Source organism: Temnothorax nylanderi, unplaced genomic scaffold, assembly GCF_030848795.1.
Source record: "Temnothorax nylanderi isolate EJ_2023f unplaced genomic scaffold, tnyl_v1.0 TNYL_tig0868_pilon, whole genome shotgun sequence".
Classification (NCBI taxonomy): domain Eukaryota; kingdom Metazoa; phylum Arthropoda; class Insecta; order Hymenoptera; family Formicidae; genus Temnothorax; species Temnothorax nylanderi.
This window is the reverse complement of record NW_027249930.1, coordinates 10,881-30,998: the sequence shown is the minus strand read 5'-3', so window position 1 is coordinate 30,998 and position 20,118 is coordinate 10,881. Positions and strand designations below refer to the sequence as shown.

General features: G+C 36.2%; 1 protein-coding gene across 1 annotated transcript; it reads left to right on the top strand.

Moving 5' to 3' along the window:
* Nucleotides 1–761: 761 nt before the first annotated feature.
* On the top strand, nt 762–19,917 carry LOC139785710 (probable ATP-dependent RNA helicase spindle-E). Its single transcript, XM_071724874.1, has 11 exons — nt 762–866; nt 1,090–1,408; nt 1,511–1,965; nt 2,138–2,498; nt 2,679–2,845; nt 3,234–3,882; nt 3,976–4,316; nt 4,522–4,734; nt 19,428–19,560; nt 19,749–19,855; nt 19,912–19,917. The coding sequence occupies exons 1-11, from the start codon at nt 762–764 to the stop codon at nt 19,915–19,917; spliced, it is 2,856 nt and encodes a 951-aa protein (XP_071580975.1).
* Nucleotides 19,918–20,118: the final 201 nt, after the last annotated feature.

The following is a 20,118-nucleotide window of genomic DNA, read 5'->3' as shown; positions in this document are numbered from 1 at the left end:
TATCAGAAACATTGACCAAATGATCCATATCTTTAAATTTGTTCAATTAATATTAAGATATTAAAAAAATCCCTTAGAAAACTCACCATTCGGTCTGAAAAACGTGGAATACAGAGCCATTTACATAATGAATACTCTCTGCGAGAAGACTTGACGATCTTGTCGACACGACACACAATGATATGAAAGGTCTTGCAAGAAGAGGCATGTCGTAGGTCAACACACCGGCGAGGATTATAACAAAGCACGATTTGACACCGTCACAATATTACATGTACCAATAGTAAAACCCCGATTTGCCAACGACCAAAGTTCATGAGCATGGATTACAATTTGCTCAAAACCGTGCCATATGCATGATGCAAAAAATCCGTGTCATTTTGTCTCTGGAAAAATCTACAAAACATCCGTCTCTGCGGACAATTTTCTAGTTATTTCGTCAACTACTTGTCATTTATTTTATATTTTCTGGCTGGCTTGCAAGTTTCATAGTTGCCAACAGATATATTATTCTGGCTTGAATGCCGTAGATCCATGTACGCGCACGGAAAGTTAAAATTATCGAAACTCGACGAGAGACTGTCCATTTGCGTATCGAGACAAGATCAATATATCTCGGTTTAATATATATTTTTCAACGATAGCGTTGTGTAATTTTGCGCGAGTAATTTATTACATATTTACAATTATTTTATTTAATATTATTGTTTGTGGAACTTGTGTGTAGATCACGCGAATCGTTGGGAAACAGATTTTTAACTATGGCTTACTCAAATTGGAGAGATTCCACATCTCCGCGATCGTCCGTTTGTGAAGAAACTTATGTCAAGGATTACACAGAAGAGGAAACTGAGGAATATTTAAGGGTAAGCGAGACGATTATCGTTTAATCGTACAAAAGTTTTTTACACAACGTTATATTTATATACAGCTTACATATAACACGTATACAGGGTGTCTTATTTTAATTGCTTCAATACTCTGTATATATAATTATTAATATAAATTGAGCTACTTTGAGAAACAGATGGATACTTGATCCGCAAATATAAGAATTGTCATCCATCATGTTTCTACGTCATCTTTCAGTATATGGACAATAGAGAAAGAGATGAGACGAGAAACAAGTTTAAGTTGGATATGACGTTCCAAGAATTAGAAGACCCCCGAGACCCACTCTATTGGGAAGATACGCCTGTAGTCTATGAAGAACGCAGCAGCTTTACTTACAGGCCACAATCTAATAATGATCCATCTGTCGTGGCCATGAAGGATAAAATACTAGCGACAATCGAGACAAATTCCGTAGTCGTCGTTCGAGGACCGACCGGCTGTGGAAAAACCACTCAAATTCCACAATTTATTCTCGACGCTAATCTCAAAAAGGGAGCCAACTGCAATATTATAGGTATTTTTTAAAATCAATTTTACCGTCACAAAATTAACGCAATGAAAATTATGGCGTATATATATACGTGAAAATCCTACAAAAATTACAATATTGTTATAGTTACGCCACCAAGACGAATCGCCGCGATAAGCATCGCCACCAGAGTGCGTCGTGAAGGTTGCTGTCTCGATACCCTCGTGGACTATCAAGTGGATATGCAAAAACAAGTCTCACCTGAAACCCGTTTAACTTATTGCACCACCGAAATTCTCCTACAACATTTGATTTACCATAAGAATTTGTTGAACTATACTCATGTTATATTGGACGAAATTCACCAACGAGATCAAAATATGGATTTTCTTTTACTCGTGGTTAAAAGATTCTTACAAACAAATTCCAGACACGTTAAAGTTATTCTCATGTCGGCAACGATCGACGTAACGAAATTCGCAAGGTACTTTTCTACAGAGGTAGGAAATAATTTCATTCCAGCGCCAATCATCGAGATACCTGAGAGGAGAAAATTTGATATAAATACGTATTATTTGGACGAGATAACAACTATAGGAACTGTAAGTATAGATTATGAAGAATATTTAGTAATTATTTATAATTTTATCATTTTGTATAATCGTGTCGATTTGTTTTTTTTTCTTAAATTAAATTAAAATTATATCAATTTTATATATTAATATTTCAGATGGATAAATTATAAATATATAACGATAGATTTTTATTTTATAGATACCAAAAGTATCCTACGCAAAACCGAGAGTCACTCAAAGCACAATCAAGTTTTGCTCGCTTATTATCAATGCTCTAGATGAAATTGATATCGGCGATGATAACGAAAAAGACTCAAATCCGTCTCGGAGACATGCCGTTCTCGTATTTTTACCAGGAATTTCTGAAATTGAGGAATTCTATAATTACTTGTTGACTTTCTATGGAAATAAATTCTTGGACCTAATAATTTTGCATTCGATGATTCGGGATGATAATGAACAGCGTCGCATTTTCCAAAAACCACCGGAAGGTTACAGACGCATTATACTCTCTACAAATATTGCCGAAAGCGGTATTACGGTGCCGAATGTAAAATATGGTGAATATAAAATTTTTATAAATTATATATAATCGTAATTCTTGAGAAAAGAAAACAGTTTTAATTAATTACAAAGAAATAATTCAAATATTTAAAGAAAATATAAATAAATATGATTTCATAATAATAATTAATGTCGAGTGAAAAGACAGTGATTAATTAAATACGTATAATTTATAGTGATCGACTTTTGTCTCGTAAAACAACGGATATATAATCCTGCAACTCATTGTCAAAGTTTGCAAGTTTATTGGGCGAGTAAGACAAATTGTACTCAACGAGCTGGACGCACAGGTCGCGTAATGAACGGCAGAGTGTACAGATTAGTGCCAAAAGCATTTTATGAGGCAAGTGATTTACATAAGAATAATATTACGCTAATATTGTGATACGGGACAAACGTTTTATTCGGTATTTAAAACTATACACGTTTAACGGGATCTAATATTTATCAAGCGATAGAAATTTAATAGATTATAATAATTTTATGTTCTTGTAATTATATAATACTTGTTTTTGTAACATCTACTAGTGATACGCTCGTGTAATTTTTTCAGGTCCACGTATATATCGTTACACGCGCATAAATATCAATCGTAAATTAAAAAAATAAAAAAACCATCATTCAGTTACGAGAATATAAAATTATAATAATCCATCGAGTATAGATTATTAATTATTTATTACATTTTTTCCACGTAATATTTATTAATTATTTTCTCATAAAATTTACAGAATATTTTACAAGACGACAGTACGCCAGAAATACTCTGTACCCAACGCGACAATGTTGTTCTCCGCGCCAAAATTCTTGACCTCGACGAGCCACGTATCCTTCTTTCACAGTTCCTTGATCCACCGAATTTATCTAATTTGGAAAATACCATCTTGAGCCTAAAAGAGGTCGGAGCTTTGGCGGACAATGATACTTATCAACCGTTTGACGGAAAGTTGACCGATCTTGGCAAGATAATGGCACATCTTCCGCTCGACATTCGAATTTCGAAATTAATCGTGTTGGGCCATGCTGTTGGGATTTTACGAGACGCTATTATCGTGGGGGCCAGCATGGCCGGTAAAGATGTCTTTTCTACGGAGCACGGCCATTCTACCTCTTCTCTTTCCTCTTATACGATTCGAAAAAAATGGGCTCACCAATCCGATAGCGATTGCATTACCACCTTAAATGTGTACAATACGTGGCAAAACGAAAAAGCTAAACATCGATTAAACACTCGCGATGCCGAGAGACAATGGGCCCAGGAAAATGGATTTGAGATGAAAGCCTTGCGTGAATTAGATGCTCTGGTGAACGAGATTACCGTTAGGTTGCTGAGATTGGAAATTAAAGAAAGTATAGGAGTTAATAAAGTCATTTGGCAAGGTATATTTAATTATTTAACGTTCAAGCTTTTTGTGAATTATTCATTATAATATTTAATTATTTGATTATTATTTTCCTCATTTACTTGTGCAGGTGTAGATCGCAATTTCGTGCTCGGATTCATACTCGCTGGAGCTTTCTGTCCCAATTATTTTATCGAACGTCCGCAAAATCAAGAAAATCGTGAGAAAGATATTCCAAAGACTCTCAACAGTTTAGATCCCACAAAGACAGTTTATTTAAGACGTTGGCCAATGAAACAACCTGGATATTTATATGCCAAGAAATTTCGAGAGATTTTTTCCAAACATCTAACAATTCCAGAAAAACAAATAGTAATATCTTTCGACGCGTCGCGCGTGCACGTGCAATTTCGCGAAAAAGAAACAGCCCGTGACGACAGTCTTGAAAATATATCCGAATATGTTTATCAGGTGATTATATTAACGCATTTGTTTTATATAAATAACACGAATGAGAGTAAAATATTATATATACACGCACACGTGTATATAATTGAGCTATGATATTATATAAATTTATTACTCAATGTGTATGTGTAAACAAACATAAATATAATTGTAAACAAATATGTATAACATAGATATTTGGCGAATATAATAACATATTATTTATCAGGCCATCATGATGAAACGACGCGATATACCGATTGAAATAAAGTTGTTGAACGAAGGAGAAGCGAATGAGAGGGCGAAACATTACGATGTTCGTAAATTCGAACGGAAGGTTATCTTTCGTAGAAATGACGAGAAGATGGAGAAGAATGTTTCCGAAACCAGACCAACATTGCCGGAACTTGATGTAAAATTTATACCTTTATTTATACGAAAAGTAAGTCATATTTCAATTTTTTTGATTAGTAAAGAATAATTATTGTATAAGATTAAAAGAAATTTTTTATATCGGTGCCTTTCATTTTTGTCGTAGAGAAAATTCTTACGATTAAAATATATTAACGATGACATAATAAAACTTTTATTTACTCTTTATTAATTAAATATTTATTTTTTTTGTAATTTTATATATATATATATATGTGTGTGTACGTAATATTTTTAGATTGTTATACCGGTACCATTAATTTACAGAAAGATACGGACAACTTAAACCCTATTTATGACAACGTCATCTCTTGTTTATAATTTGTATTGGGGTCACCCGCTCCGTCTACCTTTCGATCTGTTCTCAACTACATGACGCGATATGTTCAGTTCGTTTCCGACTTCCATCGCATAAACATGTAATTGCTGTGCCGTTCTGACGATACTTCGTTAACTCAACGAGCATGATACGAACCGGTGCCTTTGGAAAACTTTCTCTGTGTAACTAAGTTTTTTCTTTGTTCGTGTTCCTTTTTACTTTTTTGACAACTTACTGACAAATTTATTTTATAGCACTCTGTGACTTTTCTATCAAAATTTCACGACTTGTTGACTGAGAATTGTTTGATAATGGCACGTTTTCCTCATCAGGTATTTTTAAGTGTTACTCACGATTTAAATTCCGTACATGTTTTGACCCGCTGTATTGACGCTGCGATTTTTATAATTGTTTGTTGTTAGATTACTTGAGAAGGACCCGAAGCTTGAATCGAAACGTCGTGTAATTGTGAAAATTTTGGCCAATTATAGTCGATTAAATATACGCACCTTTTGTTATTTATTTTTGGCGGAACAAACACATATTTCTTATATTTACACATCATCGACTTAAACAATGATGTCTTACAATGATAATGGATTCTTCCATATGATCAACAAACGATTTGGACGGCATGTTGTCACACTAATGAAAGCGTGGACCAATAACACCATGAAGATGAGCACGGCTCGACATCAACTTATTTTTCTACTCCGCTGCAGACGACACGATGTATTGCCACCGCACATCCTCCACCTGCGTATTAATATTAGCTTTAGGAGCCACAGCGCGAAACACAGGTTCATTATATTTAAGGAGCGATACAAGCGCGCTATTTTAAACTTAGAAATTAGAGATTTAAACAACCATTTAAACTTTCTTAAATCCGAAATCGAGTATATTCGTGACGATCTTTCCTCTCTTTTACCGCATAAACTATTGATTGAGTTTTTTAACAGTAACAATCGAAAAATCATGAAGCACAATGTCCAGCAGAAACATAAGGCTACTAATAAGTTCAATAGAATATTTTCTAAACAGGATTATAAGACGTTTTTCAATAATGACAGAAAAAAGTGGCTTATTAACATTTCCAACATAAACATTCCTGATAACATAACTCACATCTTAAGTTTGGGTGATAATTTTGGTATTCCTGTCACCAACCGCGATAAAAAGGACCGTCTACTTACTACCATAGACACCATAAAAAACTTTGAAACCAGCAGTTATAAAATGCCTCCAGCCGCTATAAATACGATACGTAGCTCGATCGCGAACTCCTTAAAATTGTTTTTAAATAAGAACATCCATGTTGAATACATAGACCGCTACATCTTAAGAGAGTTCAGTAATTGCCAAAGATTTTTGCGTAATAATCCTGATATTTTTGTCACGAAGGCCGACAAAGGTCAGATAACTGTCATTATGGATAGAACTGATTATAACAATAGAATGATTGATCTACTTAATGATGAATCAACGTACAACAAATTAAAGAATAATCCTAATAAAAAACTAAGTACAAGGCTCAATCAATTAGTTAAATCTTGGCATGACAACGACATCATTGACTACTCTACTTACTGCCAGTTAAGGTGCACCAATGGCAATCTTCCTCGATGCTATGGACTGCCAAAGGTCCATAAAGCTGGCTTTCCTTTACGTATTATAGTCTCGTCCGTTGGGAGTCCGCTATACATATAGCTAGTTACTTACACGCGATTTTGGACGAGCTGTTACCGAAGCCTAAATCTTACATTAAGGACAGCTGGTCGTTCGTGCAAACCATTAGGGATATAACTATAAATGCTGATCATGTCCTAGCTTCCTTTGATGTCACTTCACTTTTTACGAACATCCCAAAGGAACTAGTTCTTCAAGGCATTGAAAAACGTTGGCATCTCATTTCACCTCACACTAAATTCTCCCTACCTCAATTTCTTCACGCCGTGGAATGGGTACTGACCTCTACCAGCTTTTGTTTCAATGGACAGTATTATGAGCAAGTTTTTGGCAGTCCAATGGGGTCTCCATTCTCTCCCAAGGCGGCTGACATTGTAATGGAGGATTTGGAGACCCATTGCCTTGGTGCTCTTGACTTTGACCTTCCTTTTTATTGTAGGTATGTAGACGATAGTTTTGCTATAATTCCGATGTCAAGACTAAATGACATACTTGATGTGTTCAATAGTTACCACCCGCGATTAAATTTCACATATGAACTAGAAAACAACGATGGCCTCCCGTTTCTCGACACGATAGTCATCCGCGATGGAAATAGATTGACCTCGAATTGGTATAGAAAACCAACGTTTTCCGGCCGTTACACGAATTATTTCTCTAGCCATCCATTGAAATATAAAGTGAATACAATTACAAGCTTAGTCGATCATGCTGTTCTATTGTCTGATGCTCGCTACCATGATTCAAACATCAATTTAGTCAAAAAAATTTTGGTGAATAACTCCTTCCCAATGGATCTCATTAATAAGCACATCAACAATAGAATTAAGCAGCTGCGACACAAACCAGATATTGCTAGCTCGCCGGTTCAATTTGATCCTCGACGTTGCGTGGTACTACCATATGTTAAAGATCTTGGCGGGACTATAAGTCGCACACTCAGTAATGTTGGTATTACTACAGTTTATACTGTCCCCAAAAAATTAGATACCATCATAAAAAAGGGCAAGGATCGTCTCGATAAAAACCAGTCTACTGAGGTGGTTTATAGAATCAACTGTAACGATTGTTGTGCTTCCTATATTGGTCAAACGAAGCGATACTTGAAAACTCGCGTCACGGAACATTTCAATGATATAAAAAAGATTGATCATCAGCATTCTGTGGTCAGCAAGCACCGCGTTTCTCTCGGCCACGAATTTAAATGGTCTGAAGTTGAAATACTTCATAAAGAAAAAAATACTAAAAAAAGAGAAATCGCTGAAATGTTTCTCATCAAAAAATATTCCGATACCATTAATTTACAGAAAGATACGGACAACTTAAACCCTATTTATGACAACGTCATCTCTTGTTTATAATTTGTATTGGGGTCACCCGCTCCGTCTACCTTTCGACCTGTTCTCAACTACATGACGCGATATGTTCAGTTCGTTTCCGACTTCCATCGCATAAACATGTAATTGCTGTGCCGTTCTGACGATACTTCGTTAACTCAACGAGCATGATACGAACCGGTGCCTTTGGAAAACTTTCTCTGTGTAACTAAGTTTTTTCTTTGTTCGTGTTCCTTTTTACTTTTTTGACAACTTACTGACAAATTTATTTTATAGCACTCTGTGACTTTTCTATCAAAATTTCACGACTTGTTGACTGAGAATTGTTTGATAATGGCACGTTTTCCTCATCAGGTATTTTTAAGTGTTACTCACGATTTAAATTCCGTACATGTTTTGACCCGCTGTATTGACGCTGCGATTTTTATAATTGTTTGTTGTTAGATTACTTGAGAAGGATCCGAAGCTTGGGTCGAAACGTCGTGTAATTGTGAAAATTTTGGCCAATTATAGTCGATTAAATATACGCACCTTTTGTTAAAAAAAGTCGTTACGAACAGCGTGATGAAAATTCGTAACGCTGTAGTAAAGGCTGTAACGTTTCGCCGCAATAGTAAAGCATCCTGGAAGCAAAAAGTCGCAGATTTAATTAAAGATTTCAAAATATACCGAGCCATGTATTTGGTGAGCATAAAAAAATTGCGCTTCCCTTCAATATTTTTGTACTGGCAAACGAAAAAAAGGTGAAATAAATCTTGTGCCCCAATTGCAGAAGGCAGGGTTATTTTTAAAAATTGAAATTGCAATGAAACGCATTATACAAAAGGCTAATAGTTTATTATATCAATTTACTAGTAATTCCGTGGAAAGTTGCAATAAAATTATTAGTAAATTTATTGGCGGTAAACGTATACATTTTGCGAGGAGAGGCTCTTATCAAACGCGCGTGAAAGCTTCTGTAGTACAATTTAATAGTAGGAAAGTATTGAGTTGTACTTGTCGTGTAATGAGTAAAGAGCCATCTGCATGTACAAATATTGTAGAAAATTGAAATATTTAAAAAATTGAGACTTATCAAGAACGCACACACGCGGCAAAAGAATTAGGTCTCTCTGTTCGTACATCAAAATATTTTGCTAAAACATTTACGTTTGATAAAGATTACGGACAAAATGCGGAACGACCAGATAAAGAAGGTCATATGTACGAACAGTTGAAATCTAATCATTATCGAATGCTAAAAGATCAGCAATGCAATAATGTTGTATTGGAATGTGCTACACGGGGTCAGCATGAAAACCTGATGTGGCACAACGTACGGCGAAATCTTCTTACTGCTTCAAACTTTGGAAAAGTTTGTAGTAGAAGAGAAACAACTTCGTGTCAAAATCTTGTTAAAGCAATTCTGTACCCTCCTCACTTGACGAATGTGGCTGTTGAGTGGTGTAAAGAAAAAGAAATAGTGGCACGAGAGCAATTGCAGGTGGAGTTGGGAATAAAAATTAATGATTGTGGAATATTTATCGATGATAATATTCCATATCTTGCTGCAACGCCTGACGGCATTGTCGGAGACGATACTATCGTTGAGATAAAATGTCCTTATGCGGCGCGGCATGTGTCTCCCACCGATGCAATGCTGAATAAGATTGCTTCTACTCGTACAATATTTGATAAAATGGATAATACTCGAATGAATCAAAGACACGCGTACTACTTCCAAGTGCAGGGACAACTCCACATAACGCAAAGAAAGTATTGCATTTTTGCTGTGTGGACACCCTTTGGATTGAAGTACACGATTGTCGAGCGTGATGACAGATTTTGGGAAACAAAAATGTTATCGCTGCTTAAACGATTCTACGAGGACTGCTTGGTTCCTGAAATAATAGATAGTAGAGCAGCACAAAAAATGCCTATTCGGGAACCGCAGTATGTCATCAAAGCACAAGAAGCGGCTAGAAAAAAAATATAAAAGTAGAAAGTAGTATTGAAGCTAGCAAACAATTATTGTCGAACACTACTACCACTGTTGCTGTTCCAGAGCAAGATGACGATTGTATTATAATTGATTACTCTAATTAAAAACGAGATCTAACTGAGGATGACATAAGACATAAAAAAATGTTAGATGATGTCATACCTTCTTTTTTATTAGTAAAGAATAACGTTTTGCCCATAAATAGTAAATTAAATGATGAATCGTTAGATCTGTTTTTACGCATTGTAAGAGAGACTTCTTGCTTTGAAACACAAAGTGTGTTATACTTAGAATACCCGCACATAATTGAAGCTAGTCGTAGCAATAAAAGCTTACAAATTATTGGCGGAAATTGCACAGATCATTGGCGATGCATTTATTTTGACGGCATTAAACTTTACGTGTACGACAGCCTACCTGGTACTACGTACGATAAATTGGCTGCTAAAGAAAAAGAATATATTCGCCTTCGTTATCCCAAGATAAGCAAATATGATATAATTTTCGAAGAAGTGCAAACACAACCGGATTGCACTTCTTGTGGAATTTATGCTGCAGCTTTCGCTACAATAGCCTTGAAAGGAAATCCTTGTAATGAAAAATATTCCAGTGACGTAAAATGCATGCGACGTCATTTAATTAAAATTCTAGAAAACAACAAATTATTGCCTTTCCCGAATTAATATTTTTCATTATTTAACCCATTTTTGTAAGATTTTATTGCTAAATATTGCTTAATAATTGTTAAATTAATAATTGCTAAATATTACTAAATAATTGTCATTGTATAGAACATATAGTAACATGTAATTGTTACTGTATCTCGCAAGCAAATAAAAATTTCGGAGAGACGATAAAAGAATATTGGATGCGTTCTCACGGGAATGGGCGTTGGAGGGGCCCATTCTATATTTCATACATGTAATATTTATTATGACAATTATTTTATGTTATACTTTTGTTTTGAAAATAGTGCATTGCAAATCAGATAGCAATTTGAACTGAGGTGATTGCGTCGCAAAGTGTTAATATGAGATAGGTTTTTTTTGTTTTGCAATGTATGTACTATTTTCAAAAATACATAGTAACAGGTAGATGAGAACAAATTACAAAATACAAAACCAAAGTTGCATGTAAAATAACAAGAAATATTTTATACAGTATACTTCCCATAATATGGTTGAGGTCACTTTGCGACGCAATTATTTAACTTAGTTTAAATTGCGATCCACTCGAATTATTAATTCGTGTTGTTTATTTACATAATTTCATTGTTTTTTTTCAGATTTATAAATTAATAATTTATTTTATTGTTATTATAATTAGTCTATGCACGCAGCATAGAGTTGCTTATTGTTGCAGATGGAGTCACCATATTTAAAAGGCGGAACACTTTAAATGGAGAGGCGTGGTTACCACTGACTCAACACCATTATATTGCAGCAGGTAACGTATGCACAGTGGGGGTTTTAGTGAGTAAAAATCTCACACTACCCCGGACAACGGAGGTGCCTTTTGAAGGTTTCCCCTGCGTGAAAAAAAATTGCTTATTATAAGTACTTACTATACATTTGTTTATTGTAAGTACCAATAATTTGAAAGCATAAATAAATTGATCTACTGCATCTCTTGCACCTCTAATAATTTTTTTCTTTTTTTTGTTGCTTGCCTATTTCCATACGAATTATGAATGATGTTTTACATCATATTTTTATTATAAATTCCAAAACAGTATTATATAATTTCTTTTATTTCATTATTCATTTTATTCTTTATATTGCTTTTATATATATATATATATATTATATATTATATTTATATATTTTATGTATTTATAAAATAAAGAAATATAATAAATAATATAATATAAATTATGTCACTCTTGGTTGTGTTCCGAAACTGCCAGTACTAAAAATCTATAGGTCACGTCACATGTATTATAGATTTTCAGCACTGGCAGTCAATTTCGGAACACAGCTACGGCCTGTATTACAATATATTCTACAAAATGTTAAAAATAGTCATTGGTAAGGAGGAAAATAAATTATTATTTGACGAGGTATTCAACGTACGTTGAATGTACGGACGTAATGTACGTTGCGACGCTAAATTTTACTGTCGCGAGGCTGTTATACGCGACTGCACCGCGCCACAAATATACTGAGCGGTTAGCAGAGCTAAATACGAACACTAAATATGTTGGGCACCAGGTGTGGAGGAGGCCACACCACCTTGTACTCTAAACACGCGAACCTCAACTCGAACTTTACTCTATTTAGAGTAAATTCTATTTAGAGTAAATAGAATATAAATTCTATAAATTCTATTTAGAGTAATTATTTAGAGTAAATATTTAATCCAAATAGCTCGAAACTCTCTCTATACTCGAAGTTGCTCCAAATACTCTAAGTACTCTAATTCGAATTACTTTGCTCTTGCCGCTCGCGGCGGCTGCTCATTTCGCGGTAGAGGGTCGTAGTCCGGCTAAAGGCCGAGGAAGGAGGGATTGACAGTAATTAGGCGAAGACGAGACACAAAAGAAATCATTCATATGTCTTATATCAGAGAATAATAATATAATATAAGTCCTGACAGCTGTAATATAATGTTCGTACTCAGGCATCATAATCCTCGTGACAACCCGATGTATCCGCGTTATGGTGAAAGACGCGGAATGCGGGACAATATTTACAACGCGGGAGTCACGTACTGAACACGCTAATAATACCAACGAGGATCCGCCCAAGGTAACGTGAGCAAACAGCATTCGCCAACAGTCCTCCGCCAAAACGAATAAATTAGCTAATCTACTTTGATTTGTACTCTCATCAGATAAAAATAAGTGTGACGTTATGTGTTCCATCAGCTGCTCTCTGATGGCCAAGCCGGCTCAGAGTATGAAATACATCACGAGATCACATCTACCCCGTCACACTGAATATGAAACAATCAATTAGGATGACTCTACCTTATATCCGCAAGCAAGGGTTGTCCGCGAGAAGCCGCGCGCGCGATAAATTTTCCCCGGCCTATAACGCTCGTAGGGACCGATTAGACGCAAACGATTATACCCGCAAGGAAAGGATATCCGCCAAGGAATAATACCCGCCAGGAAAGCTTATACGCCGAAGCATAATACGCGCAATGAAGGAATACTCGCAATTATAAAGAATAATACGCGCAAGGAAGGAGTATTCACAATCATAAAGAACAATACGCGCACTGAAGGAATACTCGCAATTATAAAGAATAATACACGCAAGGAAGGAGTACTCACAATCATAAAGAATAATACGCGCACTGAAGGAATACTCGCAATTATAAAGAATAATACGCGCAAGGAAGGAACACTCGCAATTATAATACACGTAACGACAGAATACTCGCAATTGAATAATACCCGCAATGAAGATTATCCGCACAATTTTATACGCGCAAGGAGGGACTCTGCAAAATTATACGCGCAAGGAAAGAATAGACGCAAAAGATTATTCGCAGACTCTACGCCAAACATAGGGCCGGCAAGGAACGTTTATCCTCGATAGGCTATTCAAGCCGCGGGCGCGTGATACTGGCGTGCGACACACCCCGGAGCGAGTAAGGCTCTCAATATACGCGAAACTCCACGCGTTGATCGCGACCGATAATATAACTCTCAATATGACTCTCAAATGTGCACTTCCGACCCGGGATCCCGACGCCTCACACTCTAAGTACCGGGCGCGGTAATTAACGCATCGGAATGCCGGCACGCCCCGGAAGGGATGTACGCATCGAGAACACGCCCCGACGAATCTTAACAAATACGCAAAAATTAATGTTAACAAGAACGCAAACCTAGTATTAACGAGAACGCAAAACTAATATTAACGAGAACGCAAAACTAATATTACCGAGTGACTGTTGAGTCGATCCGCGGGGCTCACGCACGTAACACGCACAAACATCGTGACGCGCGGCAAGTGCCACGACGTCGATCGTCGATACGCTAACACGCAAAATCATATACCGGAGTGTCGAGTCGAGAAGAATCGGAATCTCGTGATTCTACTTACGGGGTATCAGCGGGCGGCCTATGTCAGACCCGTAGGCGATAATAATCCCGAGGGATTCACGACAACGTGGCGTAGACCGGAAACTCTCAAGCGGTCCTACGCCTCTCTCTCAAAACTGCGAAACGGTACTCGACTCACCGTCCCGCTGCCCCCGTTACCTTACTTTCGGGATTGCAGGCCGTTTACAATATCGCTGGCTCTCGATCCTTCCTCCTTGGTAGCGCTCGTAGGGCCACCGCCATCGCTCACTTTCGGCCCTTAGGACTCCTCGCCGGACGTCCTCGCACGCTCGCGATCGACCCAACAGTGGCGATCCTTGCCGCTTCGATTCGCGGCCCCCTATCATTGGGGCGCTTCGCCGCGCCGACGGATGGCGCCACCCCGCCGAATTAGAGCCGTACGGCCGCTTCCTTCTGTAACTAGACCAGTAACTATACAAAATGTTACACGCGCGCGATACAAAAGCTCGGGGGTTGGGCGCGCCGCCGGTATCAGTGACGGGCACACGGTGCAACGTCACAACGTATTTCATGTTAGTTTTTCAAGATAAAAAGGGCTTTTGAATAACAGTCCTTTAAAACGTTGTTTTTTTAAATAGCTGTACATAATTTTGCCCACAAAATTGTACTTTTAAGTACGACATTCCTTAAATAGAATGTTTCCCTTGGCAAAATCGAACAACTTTTCCTATTTTAAATTGTGTAAAAAATGTGAAAGAAAGATATATATTATTATTTCATTAAATACATATATGTATATATGTGTATGTAATCCGTAGTTTATAAATTAAGTTTTATATCTGTTTTTTTTTAATAACATTATTTATAGCTATTTTGATTTTATTATAACATATTTCTTTTGTTAATTTCAAAAATTGGCTGTAGTTGTCGTAATAGTTCAGATGATTTCGAAAATATTTTTGCTATAAATATGTTATCATTTTCAGTATTATATTAAATAAAACATGTGCACTTTTTTTCGATTTAACACTAGAAATACCAAAAGCTATTTTCGACCGTTTCTATTTTTTATTATCCTGTTTTTTATTGTAAAAGCAGAAAATTTATATTGTAATAAAAAAATTATTCGATTTATTCGGTCTTTAACATTATTAATGTAACATTACTTTTAAAAATTGAAACGGTAGAAAATTATTTGGTATTTCTAGTGTAAAGGTTACTTTAGACAATCTATAATTTACGACAGAAGAATTATATAATTCTATTTGTTATGTTTTGTATTTTGTAATCTAAAGAACATTTGAAGATGTATAATTAATGTATGTATACATATGTCTGTATATGTATATATTTTTTTACATGTACCTCTAATTTTTTGAATGTTTTTTTATATATGCAATATTGTCACAAACTGTCGTGAATTATAAATCGTGTAAAGTGACCTTAAAACTAATACTCTTTTAATATCTTTTCTTTTTTTATGTTCTGTCCTGTATATTCTTGTCTATCCTTTTATATCTATTTTATGTCTATCTTTTATACCTATTCTGTCTCTCTCTCTCTCTCTCTCTCTCTCTCTCTCTCTCTCTCTCTCTCTCTCTCTCTCTCTCTCTCTCTCTCTCTCTCTCTCTCTCTCTCTCTCTCTCTCTCTCTCTCTCTCTCTCTCTCTTTCTCTCTCTCTTTCTCTGTTCTATCTGCATTCGTAGGAAATGTAAACAATTGTTTTCTTTAATATTAAAGAAAACAATTTGGTAATTATGCATAAAAGGGACATCCTCTCCAATGACCTTGGCCTTGACATATGTTGTCAAGGTCACCCTCCTGAGTGACCTTGAGAAGGTTTTATCCTGCGGTCATTGTTTATTAAAAAGTTATAACCAAAAAAAGTTTGAAAAATATAGCAGCTATTTTGAGTATTGGAAGGCATAAATGACTAATATATATATGTCGAAATAGTTCACGCATACACTTTTCACGCGAGACGAGTTGTCACATTGGTTCGTGGCGCGCTTTACAAGCTCGTTTATTGTATATCGCCACAAATATTCACACAGATGATTGACTAACTTTATCTTCTTTAACCCTTAACTAGCACACGTCCGCGATCGAACGTTATCTGCACACGGGGTGTTGTACACCCCACACACTTTGAACGTTGGGTACGGCGAAATGGAGGCTCCAATAGGCTTGAAAAAAATCAAGTACATACATTAAACACTGGAAAATGATACCCATTAGCCTAAACTATGAAATTTTTAGTTTTAAGGCTTCAAAAAAATTCTTGAAATAAATTTGTTATGAAAAATGGCTTGTTTTGCTAAAAAAAATCATATCTCAGTCAAAAATAAATATTTTTTAATAAAAATTTAACACGATGTTCTTGAGATAGAGTACTTTACAAAAAAAATTATGATTGTAGTGGGTATTACAAATGTAAAATGAAAAAAACTTTTTTCAATACAAAATCACGTAACCTGCACTTGGGGTGTTCAGCACCCCAGCAATTCTATACGTCTGATTCGAATTGTGTTTGGAAGGGCACTGACGATTTCTGCCAGGTGGAACGTATTGGAATGTGTCATTGGTGACTCGAACTAACGACAGATGGCACTGTGATGCGAAATTCATAGATTAACTGACCGAGAAAGATGCCTAAACTTGACGAAATTCGTTTTGGGGTGTTTGACACCCCGCGTGCTAGTTAAGGGTTAATACCACCTCTACTTAAACGAGCTTGTAAAGCGCGCCACGAACCCATGTGACAACTCGTCTCGCGTGGAAAGTATATGCGTGAACTATTTCGACATATATATTAGTCATTTATGCCTTCCAATACTCACATATATTCAATATACAATTTATCAACAAATTACTGCTTTAAATGTTGTGTTTTGGTAAAGCAGCGACTTTCTTGCGAAATAAAGTATTCTCTGCTTTAAAAAAAAACGTAATATTAGTCGTTTATGCCTCTCAGTACTTAAAATAATTGCTATATTTTTCAAACTTTCTTTGTTAATACTTTTTAATAAAAAACGACCGCCGGCTAAAAACTTCTGAAGGTCACTCAGGAGGGTGACCTTGACAACATATGTCAAGGTCAAAGTCATCGGAGAGGATGTCCCTTTTATGCATAATTACCAACAATTTTTACATTTCCTCTTGACGGAAGAGACCACCACCTTCTCGCGGTTGCCGTTGAGCAACAATATGTACGTTGTCCATGCATTTATTTGAGAACAAATATTACAATAAATTTATCATATTGTTGCACAAATAATTTATTCCTTTTTTTAATTTTATATTACATGATTTGCTATTAGCGAAGTAATTATACTATCAGAACAATATTTCTAAAACAAACAATATATAATTTAATGTTTTATTTCACTTTTCTTGTGTTAACAATAATTTATTTTCTAAATTAATAACAAGATTTTTTTAGAAGAAAGCGTACATATTGGCCAAGAGTGGATTTCTATTATTTACGCTTTTTCTGTTTTTTATTTCTTTACATATAGTTTATTTTTAAAATAAAGATAATATAATTTCATTAGACATCATTTATGTAATTAATCAATTTTACTAACATTTTTTGTTATTAGTTTCATTACTTTTAAATAATTAAGAGACACACGATAGTGTTTCGCGCCTAGTGTGGGAAGGGATATTTTATTGTCATCTGCAATGTCATAATATATATTTTATTAATAAATCAACATCAGAAGGGGATACGCGAGACATAATAGACGAGCCAAGTCAGCCGACGCGCTAACGCATACGACTTTCGATAAACCGGCTATGGCTATGCTACAACTCGGGGAAGAACGAGACATCCGAGTGTATGTCTGCGCTCTTCTACCCGCCCGAAGCTGGCCGAGCCGCGCCGAGCCGCCGCCGAGCGCCCAACGCACACGTACACGGCTCCGTTAGCTGTGTGCGTATCCCTACCAGGCGCGCAGGCAGCGGGCAAAACAGCACCATTGGCATCTCTGAACACAGCCCTTGTCAGTATGTTACCACGGAAATTCCCCATGAGCTGCTCTTACTAGTGAGAATCATTTTTCCCAAATTTTAGCCAAATTAATTAATGAATCTCATTAAAATTATGCTCGTTTTAATCGGTAAGATCAGCCGCAACCCGCTACAGAACCGGCTTTTGCATTTTGAGATCCTTTTTTCAAAATCCGGCTCTGTAGCGGGTTGCGGCTGATCTTACTGATTAAAACGAGCATACATTTTAATAAGATTTATTAATTAATTTGGCTAAAATTTGGGAAAAACGAATCCGTAATTCCCGGCCGGCCGACAGAGGTCTCCACTCTTACTCCTGTCGGCCCTTAATTTAACATAATGTGAATATGTCAAATTATGACACAAATATTATGTCCATAATTTAACACAAAATAAAGAAAAGTTTGATGATATGTGAACGAAAATTTTATGTACAACAGACATATGTATAATGTTAAATATAAATGAAAAACGTGTTAATTTAACATTTTTGTATGTACAGTAGACATCTGTATAATGTTAAATATAATTAAAAAGAATATTTTTTAAACAAAACTACATTATTTTTATGTTAATTTTACGATTAAATATAAAATGTGTTATTTTAACATTTGATTTACTTAAATATGAATTTAACACACAAAAATCAGATCATCATAATCAAAATTAGTTAAATTAACACATAAGTATGTTACATTTTTAACACAAAAACTTTAACAAGGTCCATTTTTAACAAAAATACACAAACTTTTTTACTGTGTAGTGTCAAACTGTAACGTTGCCAAAATTGACAACGCTATTATAGTATTTATATTTACCGCTTCGAAACAAATGCAGGCGTAAATGTGCAAATGCAAAATGTGGACAAATCAAATACACACATGTTTTTTGGTTGGTTTCAATTATAGTCTACCCGCTACCGTATCGTTTTTACTGTTTGGTTTTCTTGAATTTATTAGTTACCCTTGTTACCGGTCTACTGAGTTAGTACGGTACATTCCCTTAAAACATATATAACTGGAATGGGAATTGAGCATCGAGACTGTGTCCAACATCATGCGAGAGAGAAAGATAGGTGGATCCTAAGCCCGCAATGCGCATGTGCCATGCATCGTCCGCTATATGGTTATCGATATCTGCGCATGCGCATTGTGGACGATTAGGATCCACTACCTTTCTCTCTCGCACAATGTATGTTTCTCTCTCGCACGATGTTGGATACAGGCTCGATGCTTAATTCCCATTCCAGTTAAATATGTTTTAAGACTTTTAAGGGTACGCCCCATTGGTAGACTACATAGAGTACAAGAGTACATACTGCATACAATGCATACTGCAACTTAACACAAAGTAGGTAAGTGGCGATAATGCAAATGTAGTGTTGTTATTGTTAGGTTGTGACCGGACGGTACAAGTTGAGCCCGATCCGCGCGGTTATCTTCCCATCGAACGGTCGCCACTCGGTTTGACCTCTAACTACCGAGAAGGTAAGTTCGCCTTTCGTCTCGATTATTCACAAGACGCTAATATTATTTTATTTGTTTTAGGATGACGTCCCAGGATGGATCATCACCGCTGCTCTGGTTCCCCGGATCCTCGCCTTATCGCATACCGGATCACCATATGTCTCGCTAATTACTATTATTAATGTACTAATACTCTTCTTTTGTTTCAGGTTCCTGCCCCGGATGGATCATCGCTGCTGCTGGACTTCCCCGGATCCTCGCTTTATCGCCTACCGGATCGCCGCTGAACAACGATGGATCATCGCCGATGGATAAGGTAAGTAGGAGGTAAGTACGAATAATTGTATAATTAATCTTGAGACTTTGTTTCAGGATTAACAATTCTTTAATTTCAGATCGTTATTTCAACTCTACAGGTCGTTTCACAATTTTACGAAGGTGCTTCACAATGGTGTCGCCGCGCTTCGATGTGGATCGCGCTTTATGTATGAGCTTTCCCGTAATCGCTGATTTTATTGATCCCAGCGTATTAAATACAAGCAACGCTGTTCGTACAATATCTTGTAGTCGCGAGACTCG